Below are 21,018 nucleotides of genomic sequence, written 5' to 3'. Positions count from 1 at the left end.
GTTTAGTAAATTGGGTGAATACCTAGGTATATATAAATTTTATAAATTAAATATTAATCTGTTCATTTTAACAATATAATTGGTAATTAAAAATATATATAGTTATAATGTGAGTTATATCAAAAAATATATATGTATAGACTACATGAAAAATTTACGTGTTTTATCAAAATTAATATATTATATGATATTACAGATATTATATTAGTATTCTAACAGAACCATATACAAATTTTAATTAATTCGAGTTTAGTAAAAAAATTAACTTAAAATTATTTGTTAAATGAAACATTTATTATTGATTTGAAACTTATTTGATGAATTTTCTAATAAGTTGGGTTAATTAGAATAATATGTAGTTTTTAAATACATTATTACAGTCAAAAACAATTTAACACGGATAAGACACTATCAAATAGAAACTACATTATTAGTAAAATAAATTACTAATAGCTATATATCAACAAAAAAAATTGTGGTTGTTGATAATATTGACTGACAGACCGTCTCCGCTCAGAATTATTTTTTGAACACAATGATTTATTATAAAATTCAAATTTGACATATCCATTGCAGAGGCCCACTAGAGGCCTAATGTACAGCAGAGTGTTACCCAATTGTCCACTTTTTTTGAAATAGTTTAATAAAACTTTGAAAACAAGAAGCTTTCTTAATCTTGGCCATCTTTAAATATACACCATAAGTAATTAATCTTGAATTTCATCCATATAAACATAAATTAATTTACTACAATATATTAATATAGATTGCTATTATTTAAGTTAAAATTTTTAAAATTTAAAATAAATTTAACATGACAGTTTAACGAAAAAATAAAATTTAAATTGTATTAATAATTAAAAATTACAATTTCTATTTGATTTGTTTGATAAAAATATTTAATTCCCATACTATTATCTAGAATTCGAGAAAGTAAAAAAGTATATTTTATGTTTAATGGAATTGTACAAAGAAAAACTGTATGTTGTCGAGAACAAAATCTGTCTCTTATCTATTTATACAACTTTGTACAAATACTACAAACATTATTTTCTCTTTGATCATGAAAGCAAATAAAATAGATATGATATATTGTTATAGATGTGATATAATAATGTTTGTTGATCATTATATTTTTACTAAAAGCTTTTAATTAATTACTTATTTGAATAAATTTTACACTTTCTGTAATTGTTTTAAGTTATTGATTATTTATAATTCTTGATTATGCTTATTGATTGCAATTTGTACTGATAGTTTAAAATCAAGTACTTATTCAAAATTTAAGATTATTAATATTTTTAACTATTATTATTATTATTTTTTCAAGGTTAGTTAGTTATATAAACACTTATTGAAATGAATATAACTAGAGACTAGAGTCTATCAAATTCCAATGAATAACTAGTAATAAATTGAAATCAGATCTTTAATGCAGTATTGTAAGTATATTTTGTCTAAGTGTATTTGTTATTTATACATATAGTGTTTAGGTATTTGTAATGTATTAATAAAATATAAACCATTTATAATATATTGACGTATAATTATACTATTCCTTCTTATAGCTCATTAGTAATTATAAGTATGTGCCTGCTCAATTATTGTGTCAAGAAAATGTATTGACCTTTGTTTGAAATCAATGTCTACTGTCTAGCTTAGATTAATTAAATAATAAAATATTAAATTAACTTGTAATTTTAACTAATTTTTAATCCAATTATAATTTATAAAATTCATAATTTAATAACCAGATAAGTTTAAAAGCTTAAAAAATTAAATTATTTAACTATAATTAATCCCCTGATTTGCATGCATAATATGTATATTATAGTATAAATATAATATATAACATCTTAAAATAAAACAAAAATTTCATTGCGTATAGTAAAACTAATAATAATTTAATAAACGTAAAAGTAAAATCAATTTTGTCGAAAATTGGATTTGCGTAAAAATTCCCGTTTTTCCTTAATTTTAGATTCTAAGTAGAGCAATTAATGTATTGATTTTATCATGATGTGTTTTTTTTATGAGTACACGATAAGTTATCGATAAAATATTTTAATTTTCAAAAACGTGGGTGGTTTTGGATATAAAATTGGATCTAGTTTGTACTTTAGAGGTTTAACTTAAAAATCCTATTATATAATATATACTATATTTATTTTAACTATTGGGAAAAACGGGAATTTTTACGCAAATCCAATTTTCGACTAAATCGATTTTGTATTTTTTTTATGTACTTAACTCGAAAATGAATAATCGTATATACTTGAAATTTTTACCAAATGTTTATATATATTATTGCTTTATATTTTTAATATAATTTTGACAAAATTCATAAAAAATTGCGATAATTTGTAAATTAATTTTGTAGTTGAAAATGTATATACATTTTTATTTTTATATCTAAGATTTAAAAATTGAATACAAGAGCTTTTTATTATTTGTTCAATTTATAAGTGAAAAAAATTCTACTGGAAAGCCAAATTATTTTTTTTATTGGTATTTCGAGTTCAAATATACGATATTTACTCGTAAAATATATTTTTTCCTCAAACAATTGTTGGTGTTCTATTGTTTTTTCAAAAAAAATAAAAATAAATAAGTACTTGAAATTTTCATGAAATGTTTTTATTCTAATTTTCATTATAAAATAAAATTGCCAACACTTAACTCTTTTTAATTCATTTATAGGCATGAGCAATTTTAAATTGTATTAGTTTATTTTTATAAATATCGATTAAAAATCATTTGCTTGGTATAAATGCTCAAAAATGTAATACAAGATTCCACAAAATATATTCTTATATATCTGTATAAAAATATTAAAAATATATAGGCACGATTTTGTTTATATACATTTGAAGTTAGAATTTTGACAAAACTCGTCAAATTCGCCAAATATAGAAACTATTTTGTGATTAAAAATTTATAATAACTTTTAATTTTATATCAACATTTTGAGAATTTAATAAAAGATTTCTCATAAGTAGTTCATATTATAATCATAAGATATAAAAAGACAATAATTTTTTATTTACATTTTAAGTTCCATTTATATTTTTATGTATTTTATATTGATATTTTATATTGGATCTATGGTTTGTTCCTTATAGAGACGTCAACTCATAGTATTTTTCAAAATAACAAAAACAAAAAATTGAAGAAAAACGGGAATTTTCAGCCAATTTTAATACAAGGTTCTTTTTAAATTTTTTTTTTAAAAAAATAAACCAGAAACCAGTGTACCAGAAAGTCAAATTAATTTTTTATGAGTGTATAATAGCTGTATGTACTTGACATTTTCACTAAATATTTTTATTATAATTTTCTTTATGTTTATGGCAAAATTTTCAAAATACTTTGATTCTTTTAAAGATATTAATAGGCATGACAATAGTTCAAAAATGTGATTGAATTTTTTTCTACAATATGAATAAAACATTATTATTAGCTGGGTTAAATTCTTAAAAATTTAATGCAAGACCCCCACATAAATATTTCTTATATATGTATAAAAATTTAAAAAATAAACATTTTTCCAATTTAAGTGTACATGCAATTACATATTCAAACTATGAATAATGATCATAGGCGGAGCCAGAAGTGTTGTTCAGCATATGCAGAATCTAAATCGACCCACCACAATAAGGGGAGTGGATTAGGGAGGAGGGTAATCCATAAAATCGCAAAAATGTTTTAAATAGTCACTTTATATTTAAAAATAATTAAGATTGGAGTATGTAATAAAGATATAACATTACTTATGTCATGACTAATAATAAAAAAAAAAAAATTAAAAATATATATTTATAATATTGACTTAAATAAACTACTCAAAAATATTATAATGACATTCGTCTATTAAAATCTACCGCTATTTTAAAATCGTCTATAACAGCATCAGCATCAACATTTACTGCCATTTCCTGTTCTACTGTCAATACCATCAAAGCATTCAATCTCTCTTGCTTCATGGTAGATCTTAATTTGGATTTGACTAGGGTTAATTTAGAGAAAGACCTCTCACAAGTACAACTTGTTACTGGGATCACTACAAACTTTTGAATGACATTAAAAAATTGGTTGAAGTATTTATAATGATCATTAGACTTCAACCAAATTAACCATCGACTTTCTTATAACAGATTTTTTTTTTTGGGGGGGGGGGCGATCAGGGCGTGCAGCTGCATACCCTGCACGCCCTGTGGCTCCGCCTATGATAATGATGTAATGATATGTATTATTTATGTTTTCAGAAAAAAATAATTTAACTTACTTACACTAAATTAATTATATTAAAATAAATAATGAATTACTTAACATAATAGCAATATCAAAAAAAAAAACATGAAGTATACATGCTTAGTGATATTGGCTTATATGAACCGTCCATGCTCTGATTCGCTTTTTGTATACAATTATATAATATTATTGAATTCAAGTCTAACACATTCATCACCTTGCTACTTCGGCACCTACTATATAACAAAGCAGTATTCACTAGTCAATTTTCATATTTGTACAATTAATAAGTATAATATGTATTATATTTCCACTCCATCGTCTCCATCAAATGTATGGTTTAAGCGTTCAAATAGGTCCTTATAGTACAAGAATATATATTTTGTGTTTAAATTGTATTATTTTTATTTCTTATGAACAATAAACGTGGTTTTGTTATTCGTATTAAAGTATACATAATATGTGTGTGGGTATACCCTATTGCACAATGTACATATTCTCGCACAAACTGGAATACTGCACCTCTTTATCCACATTGGTATATCATTGCAGAAAATTAGATGAGGAATAATTTAAGGTTCTGTCGTGCATTATATATACCGCTGTGAGATTGTGCATTAATAATTTTATACACAATTCGGCAGAGTATTTCAAAAGGGTTATGAATATTTCATAAACGATGAGCCGCCCTGAGCACACGCCACACACACACACACACACACTTGCCCGTTGCCGTCACTTGGAATTGGAAGACATCTCAACGTGTATATACGTATAATGCAGGTGATGCCTACTTTTCTCCTTTACAGATCATATTTCTTACATCACTTAAATAATCAAAACGCTATCACTTTAATCTTTACACTTTGTAGTTTACACACATTCTTCATCCCTTAAAAAATATTCAGCGTATATTTCATAAAACCGATAAATAGTTTATATATTAGCCTAATCATTCTAATATCCATAGTCATCACTTATATAAGTTGATTTACAAATAATTTATATTACGTTTATATAAATATATGACTATATGAAACAACCACAAAACGATTTTTATTGTATTATTTAAAACTTAAAAAATGTATGTATTTTTTTGTTACAATTTAAATTCTAAAGGGATAATATAAACCCCTCTGGTAAAATATTTAAAGGATATTATCAACATATATAATATAATAATATAATATGTAGGTACCCAATAAAATTCCAATGAAATTAATTTCATATAAAAATATAAAATGTCCTCGGGAGATAAAAAGAGAGTTAAACTTGTGTACAGAAAGAATTAATTTTTTTTGTAAAGATATTTTGAAGGAAAACATGACTATTTAAACAGTGTCCTTCTTTAAACAAAAATTAAATTTATCTCATTAAATATTTCGGTATATGGATGTGTGAGACGATAATAATAAAATCGTGGCTTTGTTATTTTGTATGTAGGATGTAGGAAAATTCGCTATTTATATATAATGTAGGTATTAATAAATTAATATGTACTGCCAAAAATATATAATATTACCCAATATTTATAGGTACTCAAATACCAATATACAATAAACATAATAATAAACTAATGTGTAAAATGTCTATAGGTAAAGTTAGGTACATTATGATTGTAAACATAGAGGTTTTTGATGAAAACGGCAATGGCAGTTTGCGTATACATTATTTAGTATAGTAATATACCTAATAAAATAATAAATATAAAACTATAAAATGATTATAAAACCAACGTGCAATCAAACAATTTTCTCACAACATACGCTTATCTATAAGATACGTTGTAAATAAATTAATAAAATTCTACCTATCTATAAATAAAATCATTTTAGTATTCTACCATATTATAATACTATGAAACGGTTTCGGCAAATTAATCGTAAGAAGATTATATTATTGTAATGGATTTTTATAAACTCTATAGTAATAGATATGAATATTTCACAGTAGTCACCATTATTTTTCTTTTAATATTAGGTACATATTAAATATGAATAAAAAATAAAATATTTTATTTTATTATATTATAATGATATAATGGTGTGATGGAAGATAAAAAATATTCTATAGTAATCTAAAGAATAATATAATTTTTATAAAATAATTAGGTATTTACAATTTTTTCTCTATTAAAGAATAACATATAAAGTACAACGATGACAATGAACCTAACCTTAGTCTTTGTTTAATAAATAAAGGTTTTTTGAAATGAAAAATAAATGATTTTTTTAGAGAAATTATTATTGAGCTCTAATTTTATTATTTGAGTATGCGTGTAGAAATAGTAGGTATAGGAACACTATAGGAACTCAATACTTAGTAAGTACCAAAGTATTATGTGATTAGTACGTGGGGAAGGGAGATAGTATTTTGCGCCACCAGTATAGGTAAATTTAAAGACGCATGTATTTTGCGCCACATCTAAAAATTAATTTTGGTAATTTGCGCCACGTCAGAAAACTAAGTAGAATAATATGTAATCTGCGCCACACTTTTAACTTAAATTGTTGGAATTTTCCAATCGATATTGCATCGGATCTGCTGTCTCAAAAGTCAAAAGGTTACATAAATTACGTATACTTATATGACTGATTTTTATATATTTTTTTAATAATTGAAATTGTATTTATTTTACACTTATTTCAATAATTTTAACTATTTAAATTACTAGATTGATCAATGATTAAAAATATATTTATTTAAAAGTGGCGCAAATTACGATTTTTGAAGGTACAAGATAGCGTAAATTAACAAAATTAATTTTTAGATGTGGCGCAAATTACATACACCCGTGAGGAATGGGGACAAATATACAAGAGGAAATAATATTTATCGATGATATAAGGGGAGATTATGAAACCGTTGATGTTTTTAGGGCGAAAGCGCGAGATCTTTTACTTTTATTGAAATAATGAAGGCATTTTGCTGCTCGCCTGCACCTAATGATTGTTACAAATTGAGTTGCTAAGAACTGCAGGTATATACCTAATTGGAGTAAGCTATAAGTGCTTTGGGTGGAGAGGAATTTATAATTACAATAACATTAAAATACATATTGCCATATTGGTACCTACTATATTATATAAGTACTATTTTTTTTACTCGACTCTTTGCTCGTGAATCATGATATGCCAGATACCTAGTATGTATTATATATATACAGTATAGTATTATATTATTATTGTATGCAAATTTGTTTTAATTTCAAAATAATAAACAATAAAATGCGTGTTTTTGTAGGCAAAATATTATAATAATGTGTCGTACCTATACGAATTGTGTTTCACAGTTACCCCACTCGTTTTACTGTGTCAGCCAATTATCCCATTCAATAAAACTACAGATATACTCAATGCATCACGTATAGTCAATGATTGAAGTGAGGTAGGATATAGAGGGATGACATATTTAAGCTTACATTTTTCATCCCTCTACCCTCTACTTATTTTGTCTAGAATACTGAATAACGTATCCCTCCTAAGATTTGTTTTAGATTCTGAACGGACTACGGAGTGATGAATGTATTGATTTTACAATGGTGTGTGTTTTTTTTTAAATTTTTTTTTTGTGTGTCTGTCATCACGTTTTGAAGTAGTAATAATGCTTCGATTTTTGACTTCAGCCCCTCTTTAAATAGGAAAAATCATCTAGTTGGTACTTTGGGGAGTCAAAAGTAAAAAATGTCCAATAGTTTTCAAAAGCGTTGGGAAAACCCCTGAAAAAATAACGGAAAAACGGGAATTTTTACGCATAATAACCACTTTTCGACAAAATCGATTTTTTGATTTTGCTGTAACTCAAAAACGAATCATTGTAAGTACTTGAAATTTTCACCAAATTTTTATATTATGGTTATCTATTTACGATTAAATTTTCAAAGTATTTTGACCTTTTTTAAACTACTTATAGACAGTGGTGTCATTTGAGGGGGGCAAGGTGGGCATTTGCCCCTGTCTGATTTTAAAAGCAGCCCGGCCGGTGTCCGGTTTTTGCCATTTAACCATTATTATATTTTATTAGTGAAAAACATAATTATTTGTATAGTATTTTCAGAAAATATTTTACAGTCTAACTACTAAAAAATTATTGTCACAATGATACATTTTTAATTAATTGATAGTTGGAATAAATTTATATTTAGACACATGCGGAACGTGCATGTATGTTTTGTGTGTGCGTGTGAGTATGTGTTTTGTTAAAAAAATGGATTTAGGAACACAATATTGTTGTACGCACAACAATAATAATAATTAATATCATAATCCCGTATAGTTTTATTTTTAAAATCTACAAATTCTAAAAACATCAATCGATTGACACTCTTATTTATTATCCTTGATCTCAGTCCTCAGGCTTCACTACTTCAGTTAACTTGCGACAGTCGTATATCACAATATTCACAATTCACAGTAAACTATTATTTTGTTAATTTAGTTCAGTTTCAGTAACCGCTTATTCTACATATATTCATTTTTTTCGTGACGCGTGTTTTCATTATTCTTTTGATAATATGGACAAAACATTTCTTAAAAAAAATAAATGGGTGGTGCGGCCAAAAACCATCGTGCAAAAAAAAATAAAACTACAGCAAGTCGCCCAAGAATCAAAAACAATTACTGAAATGTTTAATAAACAAACAAAACCTGAACCAGTTATCAAGCAATAAAAAATAAAAAATAAATATAATTTAAGATAATATTAATTTCTAAATTCGATTTTTTGTACCTATCTTTTAGATTGAAAAAAAGAATATATCCTTTAATAAATTAAGTATATTCTTCTTAATTAATAAAAGTTGTTATACTTTATAGTTTACAGAGTTTTAATTGGTATAAGATTGTACAATTGTTTTTATAAAATACCTGCTATCATATATTTGCAAATTATGTTATTACCCAGTTAATAAAAAGGCTTGTAACAATTAGAGTAAAAAAAAATCTTATTAAGTATAATTATGAATGATAGTGAGGTGGGAATGGTAATTCGATAAAAATGTAAGTAGATATTATTTGGTTGCAAGCGAAGCAAGCGGTTTTTTTTTACCCATTCGGACTGGTCAAAACCTTTGCCCCTTTCTATTGAAAACTGAAATGACGCCACTGCTTATAAACAATTGAAATTTTCGACTTTTCTAAGTTTTTTTCTTAAAATGCCGATAAAATAAAATTTGACTATCTAAAAAATCTTTAAAATTTAATACAAGGTTTATTATAAGTTGTACTTATCGTAGTAAAAAAAAAATCAAAATCGTTTTGATCGTAAACAATTTTTGTTTATAAGCATTTAAAGTTCAAATGCTTACGAAATATATTAAAATCGTGAAAATGTGTAAGGAATTTTGAAGTTTAAAATTCATAAAATTGTTGTGATTTATACTTAAGGTTAAAAAATCCAATCAGGTTATCCATAAGTTTTCCTTTAAGTAACTGTAAAAAAAAATTCCAGCGTCAACATTTTATGAGCATATGAAATTAAAATTTTTACGTAATCGCGTAAAATAACAATATATTACAATTTAAATATAGGTAATATTATAATATATCCAACTAATTATCATTGACTGTAAAATTATCTCCATTCAGAATCGTTTTTCGTATACAATGATACCCGTTATTGCATTCAAATTTAACACATCCATTATAGTGAGTGACCTACGATCACGGCTCCATCTCTACTATACAGTAGAGCGATACCCACTTGCCTACTTTTTTTAAGTGAAGTACCTACATATTAACATTTTTATATTTTTAAAATTATTTCATTTAAAATTTAAATTATAGATTTTTATCTAAGAGAACATTTTTAATTAAATTTAATATTGTTTTATATCATTTTGGCTCAGCTTATTGTGTTATTTAGTATAAGTCGTTTCGCAATTATATTATCTATAGCCTTGTTTAGAGCCAATTATATAATATAATTAATAAATATATTCTAACTAAACCCGATTGGCGTTTAAAATGTAAAAATAATAGGTATATGCTTTTTCAAACAAAAATAAAATAAAATACTACAGAACAATAATGAAATTAATGATGATAATTGATAAGTAAGGACGTAGCTATAATATGCTAAAATATCTAAACTTAATTTTTAGCAATATTTTGTTGATAACTGATAAAGTGATAAGTGGATATCCGATATGGCGATATACCATACATATCATGTGTGAGCCGATAAATTGCTAAATTAATATAAAAAAAAAAACAGTGTGAATAATATTATGATGAAATGAGAACATCTGAATTGTTAGGCATCCTTTCACTTATTTTGATCCATTTCGACCACTGTACATAGTAGGTAGTATAATGATCAACTTTCAAATGACTACCTTTAGTTACACTCCATCAATTGTCATCACTTCATAACACTTTGCATATATCATATAAACAATTTTTGAATATTTTTTCACGTATAGAAATTTTAATATAAACGTTTAGTATAATAATTTACTATCTACAGTAATTCGCTTTTTATATAGCCATATAGATACAAAAAAAAAACTGAGCCGTCGCGGGACGCCTGGCAGATGTGAAACATCAACAATTTTCTTTTTGTAATAATGTTGAAAATTATTATTATTATTTAATTATTTTTTTTTTTTAATTATTATTATTATTATTAGTCGATCTCACTACCGTACCGCGCCATTAGATGTTTCACATCAAAAAACAAATAAAATAAAATTGATTTTGTTAACCAATTTTAAGTAAAAATTTTTCCTTTTATTAGGTTTTGAGCGGAGCATAGCTTTTGTACAATGATATGAATGATGAGTTTGTGTTTTTTTTATAAATATATATACACACGATAGGTAATTTAAAAAAGGTTTAATTTCAATTTTGAAGGCTGAATAGAAAATCGAATCTAGTTTGAACTTTAGAGAGGCGAAATTAAAAGTTTCTACAGTATATAATATATAAATAATATATAATTAATAATAATGTTAATTGTTTTATTATAATTTAAAAATAGTATTTGTTGAAACTTAAATATTTTACGTATATAATAAATTCACCTATATTCAATATTTTCAAATAAATATAGATTAATTTTAATATAGGCTCTATTTATTTTAATGAAGCTTTCTGTTTTATCCACTGTCTTACGGTTATGATAAGGTGAAGTTGACTTAAATGTTCTATAATTAAAAATACTTAGTGGTTAATAAAGGCAAACAGACTTTCCTCACTTAGAATTGTTTTTTTATACAATATTATATCATTGAATTCAAATTTAACACATTTATTACAATGATTCACTTAACATCTATGAACAGCGCAGTGGTACCCACTTGCTCAACTTTTTCACCATTAAATTATTTACTTTCATTACTCCCCCCCCCCTATCATAAAGTACTTACTAAATCCAATTTGCTACTTGTAACCACTTTCAAAATTAATAATCCTAATGTTTTATATACAAAAAGATGTCTTGAGACACAAAATACTATATCATAAAAGTCAATACATTCATTATTCTACTCAAAATCTAAAATATTGTTGGAATTTATGATGTCTTAAGATAATAAACTAAAGGTGTTGTTATTTTGACTTAAATTTAAATAATTTTCAGTTTTTAAGAAAATAAACTAGGCTTTTTAAATTAACAAATAATAAAAACATTTAAAAAATAATTTTTTTATTAATATTTAAAATCAAATACAAATTGATACAGAGTAAAATTGGTAAAAAAAAATTGAATTAATTAAAGAGCAATTATTTGTATCTAAAATAAAATATTTATTGACATAAGTATCAATTTATTATTATTTAACATTTCATACTTTTTTTACTTAGAACTATTTATATTTATTTATCTAAACATTACTACAATTAAATAGATTTTGAATATGATTTCAAAAGATTATTTTAATATTCCTCCAATTTGTAACATTTCATCAACATCAACAATTTTTTCTCTTGGCTTACCATGTTTTATTCCTCTTTCAACCTCAACTTTGTCAATTTTTGTCCATCCATTCCAATCAACAGTAATTATGCCTAAAAAAATATTTTAATTTAAATTATTTTTTCTATTAACTATTGGTAAACTAATATATTTTAGCTAATATGAAGATAAATACCTTTATTTTCTAATATCTTTGAAATATAATTATACCCTGGTTTTTGCTCACTAAGTAAGCCTTTATCAAAGTGTTGGCCGATTAATGAAGCTGCTTGAAAAGCATTACTCATAGTGGATAATATCACTCCTACAGGTCCTGAAGACAACCAACCAACACTATAAACACCTTTAAAAGTAAAATATATTTAATTATTTATAATCAAAATATAAAAATTAAAGAGTATACCTATACTTTGAGGTACTGTTGAAGATATATTATCAAAAGGTACATCAGGATCTGCTTGAACACTACGATATCCAATACTGCGAAATGCTATGTCACATTTTAATGTATATTTTTCATCTGTAACCACTGCATTTTCTCCTAAAAATATTGTTGTTTATCAAAAATTATTAGTATTCATAAAATTAAATTATAATTTTTTTACCTTCTAGATGGTTTACAGCTAGTTTAATTCCTTCAATTGTTGTTGTACCTATTATTGAAATAGGTGTTCGCAGGAATAATAAATCAAATAATTTATCTTGAACTTCTGTTTTTTGTGATGCATCATACATGAGTTGTATTAATCGTTTTCGAGGTCTTGGTAAATCTGTAATATTGTATTCATTAATATAAAAAAGGTAATTTTTAATTTATTTAAAAACAAACATATTTAAAATAATTACCACTAATGATTTTATCAATATCATTAATTTGGTCTTCATAAAAATTTGTGCTTACTCCAGGTAATTTCAACATTTCTCTAAGTTCTTTAATAGTAAATGCTACTTGTAAAGGACCTCGACGACCTATAAGAGTGATTTTTTTCACTTTACTTTGTGTTAAAGTCTCTAAACTATATTCTGTGATGTCCGTTTTCTGGAAAAAGTAATATGTAATTACAATCATCAAAGGCTATGATTAAAAACATAAACTGTACCGACTCTCAGTTTGTCAACTGGTGTTAATAATATTCTTGCAACATCCAAAGCAACATTTCCTTGTCCTACAATAACAGCATGCTCAACATTCAAATCTAATTTAATATTTTTATCTGCTGGCAAACCATTATACCATCCTATAAATTTTGTAGCTGATATAACATTGGATAAATTTTCACCAGGAATATTTAATTTTTTGTCTTCATCGGCACCATAAGCCTAAAGAAATAATAAACATTACATCATAGATTTTTTTTTTCATTATTATTATCATTATTCATTATAATTGCTAGGCCCTATGCTATTTACATTATTTTACTGTCATATAATTTAACATATTGAAACTTACTAATACTACAGCATTATAGGAATGTTTAAGTTGTGCCAAAGAAATATCAGAACCAAGTGAGACATTGCCTATAAATCGGACATTTTCATTTGATGCAGTTTTAGTAAATGTATTTATAACATTTTTTACTTCTGGATGATCAGGAGCCACGCCATAACGTACAAGACCAAATGGGACTGGTAATCTTTCATATATATCAATCTGACAACTAGGTATTTTCTAAAATGTAATAAATTTCATAAAAATTGTTTAAATATTAATAAGAGTTTTATATTACTTTTAGTAACTGTTGTGCACAATAAAACCCTGCAGGACCAGCACCTATAATGCCTACATGAAATCTGTTGGCATGTTTTGAATATTTCCTTATTGTATAACTTAAGTATCTCCATCGCATCTGTAAATCCAGTATAAGTTTTTATTGGTATGCTGTCTCATAATATACTTTTAATTTATACATCATAAATCATAATATATAAAGGTAAATTAAGTTAGATTATCAAATTATAAGAATATTATATACTATTGTCTATTATAATAATAACTAAATTAAAATTATTTTCAAGCATTACAAAATAAAATTTAATAAATAATAAATACTAAATAATTTATTTTTTCATTTTGAAGATATCAATTACTCTTAAAATCAAATAACTATATTTACTATTTAGAAAGTAGTAAGTATACATTTCTATAAAAATAACTTTATAATTAAATCAATTTTCATATTACACCTTTATATCTAATGATTAATAAATAAAAATAAAGACTACATATTATTAAATTACACATATATTTTATCATATTGGTTTTTGGAAAAATTGCCAAATAATAATTTCGAATTTGTTTTTTATTTGTTTCGTGACCTATTACAATATGGAGTCAATAATGTATTTTTCCAAGAACACCTGACGAAATCTAAAAAATTAAAGTCTTATGGAAGTGATTGTTAACTATGTTTTTTTTTTTTTAGTAATTGTAATAAAAATGATTGTATTCAAAAATAAAATAGTTTTTACTTACAATTCGTTGATTCCAAAGTCTATTAATATAAAACAAATGTTTTTTTTAAGGTTCAAAAGAAAATTATATTTATTTTTTTAGGTCAAGTTTAAATGAAGACAGAAGTTAATGTGATAGTGTAATATACTACCGACCATTAGGGGCATTAGTCATTGAACAAGACACACGAAAAGAAATACAGTATACACCATACACGTACGTCGTACACGACTGTCTTAGTTTCCAGCGTTCACTATCAAGTATAAAGACGTGCTCGAATGTCTCTATCTTAGATAAAAGATTAATTGGTTAAATTAAATCATAGAGTAATTACTCTACGAATTAAATTGGTCTCTACTACGCTAAACGTTGAGTCTCTACTGTCTCTAGTACGATGTTTATTGTATACTGTAATCTGTAGTGTTACAGGAAAAGAAAACAATAATATAGTGTGGAGTGATGGGAAGTGTAGCGTGTTGCGTGTGCCAGTGTCTTCACCACGGACTAAGATAGTATAAGATAGTACTATACTACTATCAGTCCGCGGTCTTCACTGTCTTAACGTGTCTACTACGTCAAAAGGTCGACGATAAGTGATAACGTTCAGTTGATAACAGAGTTATGATCATTAGGAAATTGTTTACGATAAGGTTAAGTTTTTGTCGAATGTGGCCAGACTGTGTCGACGCTATCAAATGTTCGATGGTAATTTGTTTTTGTTTACACTGTGAAATGTAATTGACACTAAATGCAACTCCATCACGATCACTTGCAATTTGCGATAGCCATAGCCGTCAGCCGATAGTCGACATTCGTAACACTCGTAATTGCATAGTGTATTTTAATTATTCTTTTAATTTTATTATTATGGTTTTGTTATTAATTTTTTTATTATGATAAACCGCAATGGGTCTATTCACATGTCTATGCCACATACTCGTTACGTCCAAACGAGGTAAACAGTTCATGATAGTTCCTAATGTCTACTACACTTGTATGGTCTCCGTAACTGCTCAATAAACGAATCTAATAACATGGAACATCTATTGATATTGCCACTGTTGCTGACCGTTGTCGATTGTGCACAATTTGATTTGTATTTCGATGCCAGTGATGTGGAACCGCTTATGGGCTTGGCTGCACGACTGTATTATGTGCGCGGCGGTCACCTCAATGCCAATGCTGTGCAATATGCTTTGGAAGTACCGTCGTTTGTCAGCACTCTGAATTTTACGTGGAACTCCAAGGGTACTCTATTATACAAAATTTCTATGCAGGCTGACAAGGATAGCGTAGTACCAAAACTCAATATGGCTCAAGAGGGTACTGTGCCTGACATGCAATCTGTATTTTCCATATCTTTGCCATGCGCAGTTAAGTCTGGAAATACTGACATTAGTGTGTCAATTAAAATATCAGACAATTGGCCAAATGATGTTATTGATGTCAACCTTATGTTTAAAAAATTTTGCTTAGATCAACATCTCAATGAAACAACAATTGTTCCTGAAACAGACTCTTCTGTGCCACCTTACTATGAACCATCATTTTTTTACCATATGATAGCTGCTGCATCCTCATTAGTAGCACTAGCTGTAATTTGTTGTCTGGCCACTACTTACCATCGTGATAAAGCACGAGATCTCTTGATAATTAAAGGTTTCCAGAATAATGAAGTAAATATGTTTTTAAAATCTGCACTAAATTCAAGTAACAAGTTCAATCAAAAATCACTACCAGGATCAAAAACCAAAGTAAAAGATTTACATGAATGCATTGTAGAGCTTAGTGTCCAGAGACAACGAATTAGATTACAGAGTATTGAATTAGAAGGTACATTTGGACGAGTTTACAAAGGCTTATACACAGATGTGAATGGAAAAGATGAAGACGTGTTTGTAAAAACTGTTACCGATCAAGCGAGTGCTGTACAAATATCTGTGCTATTACACGAAGGCCTGAGTATGTACGGACTTAACCATAAAAATATATTAACAATACAAGCTGTGTCTGTTGAACAACATGTAGAACCTTTTCTTTTGTATCCATACAACAATAATGAAAATTTAAAGAAATTTTTACAAAACTGTAAGACGTCTGAAAGTATTTCATACACATTAACTACCAGAGAAATAATTGACATGACACTACAAATAATAACTGGTATGCAATATTTACATAAAAATAGACATCTGCACAAAGATGTTGCTGCAAGGAATTGTCTCGTCAACCAAGAATTGAAAATTCAGATAGCTGATAACGCTCTGTCGAGGGATCTATTTCCCAGTGACTATCATTGTTTAGGAGACAACAAAAATAGACCAATAAAATGGATGGCTGTTGAAAGTTTAGAGCACAAGAAATTTAGTACTGCCTCTGACATTTGGTCATTTGGAGTTCTGCTCTGGGAGCTATTGACTTTATGTCAGCAACCATATGCTGACATTGATCCATTTGAAATGTCAGCTTACCTTCAAGATGGTTTTAGATTAACCCAGCCAGTCAACTGTCCTGATGAACTGTTCACTGTGATGGCATGCTGCTGGGCACTAGCTCCTAATGAAAGGCCAACATTTTCCCAACTATCTGTATTTATGAATGAATTCAACAATCAACTTGTTAAATTTGTATAACATTTACCATTGACTTATGTTTTGTATTGCAGTTGTGATAATTCTTTGTTTTATTTATTTATTTTTATTTACTCTCACATAAGAGCTAAATTGTACATATAATTTATTTCTAATGCTTTAAATTCTATTATTATTTATTAAACAGATTGTTTAATTGCAAAATAGTGTCTCTTGGATTAATAACTGCATGTCCAATCACCCTCGGGTCATTGAAAATTTCATGATCATTTCCTCCTACAAATGTTTTATCTCCAAAAAAATGTATATTCCCTTTAAACTCATCCTCAATATAGCGTAGACAATATCGTTTATCCCATCCTATAGGAAAACAGTCAAAACTTATTTGACCACCTAAACAATAATGAGTGTTAGAAAACATAATATGAATAATGTTACATCAATATAAACTGAGTACTAACCAATACTATAAGTCAAACCAATATCTGGTAAGTTTTCTTTAATGTTTTCAATGAATTTCTTTCTGATGTTATGAATTTTATCATATTCTTCAAAATTGTCACGTTCAATTTTTGAGCAAGACCGACCAACAGGACTAATATTGATCATGCCAGTTCGAAATTCTATAAAATTACCACGTTTCACTGGCAATTGTATTTTTGACATGTAATTTAATGCAAAGTTAATGAATGTTTGCAGTTTTTCTTCGCCCAAATAATCAACAATCGTCTAATAAATAACAAAAAAATACCATTGAATATTATGGAAACATAAATTTGTAAAAATTATTTTATAAACGACATTTAATGTTAAATTTCAAACATATTTTTTTAGTATTAAATAGAAATATTTTTGTATTTTATAGTTCATTTTTTTCTTTATTCCACAGATTACAGTACCTTCTATATAGTAAAAAATAATGTTTATATAAATGATTAATGGCTTGTCATTTGAAATTATAAAGAAGTTGCAAACAAAATTAAAAGAACAGATTATGAAATAATTTAACATGTCTTCTGATTGTTTTATATAATTTAATCAACTTTAATATAATTTTTAATTATTTAATACTAATCTAATAAAAATAAATATGTAAACCTTTAATCTTTATATAATAAAGAATTTATAACATAGGTAAATAAATTATTTTACAAAATTATGATGTATCATAAAAGGTTAGCATACTTGTTTTTTTAATTCTTTACCATTCTTGAATGCAACCAGACCGTTTTCTGCAAATACATAGTCAAATTGGGCTGTGTCTAAATAGAAAAAAACAATTTTATTTTTGTAAGATTAATTTTTAAAAATGGAACAGCAATAAGACAAACAATTGCAATCTTACATTCTGGGCCTCCAAGCTGTTCATCTATCTTTGATACATCTGAACCACTCACCAACCCTATGAGTGTTTTTTTCTTCAGCTTATCAACCATGTACAACCTCACAGACGGGTCGATTGGCTACAAGAAGTTTTAAACATATAAAACTGACCATCTGCATAATGTAATAGATAATTTTGGGAATAGCATACCTGTCTAGGATCTGTAACAGTTCCATCAACATCGAACAGACAAATCGTACTTCTACTCATCGTTAGATATACAAAAACTTTATTACTAGGTAATCGCTTTTCACCACACACACGTTACACGCAATCCTATTATATTATAATATAATATGAGTATACAAGGTATAAATATTTACCTGTTGCGCACCAGTTTGATCATTCCGCTTAATAATCTATTGGTGGTGATCGATGTCATTTTAATTGTAATCTTAAGATTTAAAAACTTTAGTACCTAATTAATTTTATAATATAAGATATAAAAATAATAACTAAAAAGTCCACATATTCAAAATCACGTCACAACGCGGCGGTTTTATCACAAAATTATTGTTGCTTGTTTATTATCAACAAAAGCTGCATAAAAAGTCCAATAGAGTGCGTTAAATAACCCATTTTCCAGTTTTTCAGAAAAAACTTATTATATTTTACATTGCAAAAAATAATTTCGTTCTTAGATACGAACTTACAGTGAAATATTCAATTATATCTAAATTAATAGATTTACAAACGAAGAATTATTTAGATATGAGATATTGAGATGTATAATATTCTAGTGTGACAAGTCTTGCACCTTGCGCTAATATGATAAATCATAATATAATCTGTGAAATGAAGAAAATAATATTCAATTGTGTATATAATTTAACATAAAAGAAGAGTATGTATTATTGTAATTTGTTAACAAGTTAACTCCTCTTGGTCAAAAAACTTATTTGGTTATTTGTTTAACTGAAATTGCTTATAATAATACGAGTATATCATTTTTTTTTTTTTGGTATTGTTGAATTGAGTAATACATCAACATTAGCAATCAGCAGACTTGATAGAAAATTAAATAATATTATGGTGACCAAATGTACTATTTTTTTTCATAAAACAGTACCTACTATTTTTTTTATGCATTATTGCATTGTCTTATAGTGTCTTTAAAAATGTTGTTAAGTACATGAAATTATAGATACTAATTTTTAAACAATACTACGGGCTAATACATGGTGGTAATGATTTTTTTAAACTTAATTAATTGTTTATATTTTATGGACTTATGGTTCGATCTAATGCATATTAATACAAGATAATATATATGTACCTACCTATAATGTTATTGAAGTTAAATATACGTACGAAACATATTAATAAATGTTTTGTATTTAAAGTTTTATTTTGCAATTAGACTCATCACTCATTAGAATATTTATTTATTTATATTTTCAATATATTAAGTTTCAAAGTATTTTCATCATAAATAAACTCACCCAATTACTTGACACAATATAATGAAATTGTTAGCTATTCAAAATAATTAGTTTTTATAGTTCATAATAGACATTTAAATAATAGAGTAATCTGATAAAAATAATTTTACATAAATGAAAATGATCTATGGGTAAAAATGGTAAAATAGGCAGAATAGTACACACATTGGCCCATTCTCTCAGAGGATGGTTTTTGTGATAAAGTAACAAAGTTTAAAATGTACTTTTTTTAGATTTTTATAATTGGACACCATAATAATATTCAACCTTACAAATTGTCAATGTATGGTTTAATTTATGACTATCTTAAAAATAATTTAGTTGCATTTATTAATGTTATATAGTGATGATGGGGTTCCAGTAATGTTATAACTATAACTTATAGGTGGAATATCTGCAAAAGTTGTTGACACACAATTAAGAAAAAAAATATAAATAAATAATGAACAACATATCTACTTATCAAAATATGTGGTCACCTCTGAATTAAAAACAATAACAATTAATATTTCCATTTATTAATTTAGTACAGAAGTTCCCAAACTTTTTATTGTATACGACCAGGAATTTTTTTAATTTTGGCGACCCATAATATCAATGAACGATCTTTTTTTTTTGCTGTTTTACTGAATTTGAACATCAACGAAAAGTAATAGCGGATGATTAGAAAAATTATTAATTAAAAATATAACGTGACCCATCAAAAATGTAATAACGACCTACAGTTTGGGAACCTCTGATTTAGTATATTCAGTAAATATGCTGATAATTATTATTAATTTATTTATTTTTGCAGTTACAAGTAGGTATTGGGAAAATGCCAAAATGGGAGATTTAAAATTACATGATACTATAATTCTTGGAATTCTTATATTTTTGTTACCTAAAATTAAGTATTCAAAATTTAGGTCAAAGTATAGCAAGTGAGGAAGAGAGGTGAACAGATTTAAACAAAAAACTCAGTGAGAGTAAACTTAAATTTAA

The 21,018-nt window shown here is 26.2% G+C and overlaps 3 protein-coding genes across 5 annotated transcripts; 1 reads left to right on the top strand and 2 right to left on the bottom strand.

The window, feature by feature from the left end:
• Nucleotides 1-11,878: 11,878 nt before the first annotated feature.
• Nucleotides 11,879-15,071, bottom strand: LOC132928797 (NADPH:adrenodoxin oxidoreductase, mitochondrial). Its single transcript, XM_060993689.1, has 9 exons — nt 14,639-15,071; nt 13,893-14,012; nt 13,616-13,834; nt 13,270-13,485; nt 13,012-13,204; nt 12,771-12,935; nt 12,569-12,706; nt 12,341-12,508; nt 11,879-12,257 (listed from the first exon to the last, which is right to left on the bottom strand). Exons 2-9 carry the CDS (start codon nt 14,010-14,012, stop codon nt 12,121-12,123), a joined length of 1,356 nt encoding a protein of 451 aa, XP_060849672.1. The 5' UTR covers nt 14,639-15,071; the 3' UTR covers nt 11,879-12,120.
• A 313-nt stretch (nt 15,072-15,384) lies between these two features.
• LOC132928796 (tyrosine-protein kinase Dnt-like) lies at nt 15,385-17,412 on the top strand. The gene has a single exon (XM_060993688.1). It carries the CDS (start codon nt 15,652-15,654, stop codon nt 17,248-17,250), a length of 1,599 nt encoding a protein of 532 aa, XP_060849671.1. The 5' UTR covers nt 15,385-15,651; the 3' UTR covers nt 17,251-17,412.
• Nucleotides 17,292-19,081, bottom strand: LOC132928798 (uncharacterized). 3 transcript variants are annotated; one of them, XM_060993690.1, is made up of 6 exons: nt 18,916-19,081; nt 18,743-18,794; nt 18,554-18,671; nt 18,394-18,470; nt 17,670-17,937; nt 17,292-17,601 (listed from the first exon to the last, which is right to left on the bottom strand). In XM_060993690.1, exons 1-6 carry the CDS (start codon nt 18,972-18,974, stop codon nt 17,381-17,383), a joined length of 795 nt encoding a protein of 264 aa, XP_060849673.1. In that variant the 5' UTR covers nt 18,975-19,081; the 3' UTR covers nt 17,292-17,380. The 3 variants fall into 3 exon arrangements, with proteins under 3 accessions (XP_060849673.1, XP_060849674.1, XP_060849675.1); XM_060993691.1 differs by having other exon boundaries at nt 18,743-18,868; nt 18,927-19,067; XM_060993692.1 differs by lacking the exon at nt 18,743-18,794 and having other exon boundaries at nt 18,916-19,055.
• Nucleotides 19,082-21,018: the final 1,937 nt, after the last annotated feature.

The sequence above is a fragment of the Rhopalosiphum padi genome, chromosome 4 (genome assembly GCF_020882245.1).
Source record: "Rhopalosiphum padi isolate XX-2018 chromosome 4, ASM2088224v1, whole genome shotgun sequence".
NCBI lineage: Eukaryota > Metazoa > Arthropoda > Insecta > Hemiptera > Aphididae > Rhopalosiphum > Rhopalosiphum padi.
This window is presented reverse-complemented; position numbering and strand designations above follow the sequence as displayed.

Excerpts from the sequence above, each read along its gene's own strand:
- LOC132928797 (XM_060993689.1), bottom strand. The coding sequence starts at position 14,012 with ATGCGATGGAGATACTTAAGTTATACAATAAGGAAATATTCAAAACAT. Across the intron at positions 12,936-13,011 it reads TATTGATAAAATCATTAGTG|ATTTACCAAGACCTCGAAAA; the intron begins GTAATTATTTTA and ends ACAATATTACAG. Across the intron at positions 12,258-12,340 it reads AAAGATATTAGAAAATAAAG|GCATAATTACTGTTGATTGG; the intron begins GTATTTATCTTC and ends ATATTTTTTTAG.
- LOC132928796 (XM_060993688.1), top strand. The coding sequence starts at position 15,652 with ATGGAACATCTATTGATATTGCCACTGTTGCTGACCGTTGTCGATTGT.
- LOC132928798 (XM_060993690.1), bottom strand. The coding sequence starts at position 18,974 with ATGACATCGATCACCACCAATAGATTATTAAGCGGAATGATCAAACTG. Across the intron at positions 18,795-18,915 it reads ATCAAACTGGTGCGCAACAG|AAGTACGATTTGTCTGTTCG; the intron begins GTAAATATTTAT and ends AACGATGAGTAG. Across the intron at positions 17,938-18,393 it reads GTAAAGAATTAAAAAAACAA|ACGATTGTTGATTATTTGGG; the intron begins GTATGCTAACCT and ends GTTATTTATTAG.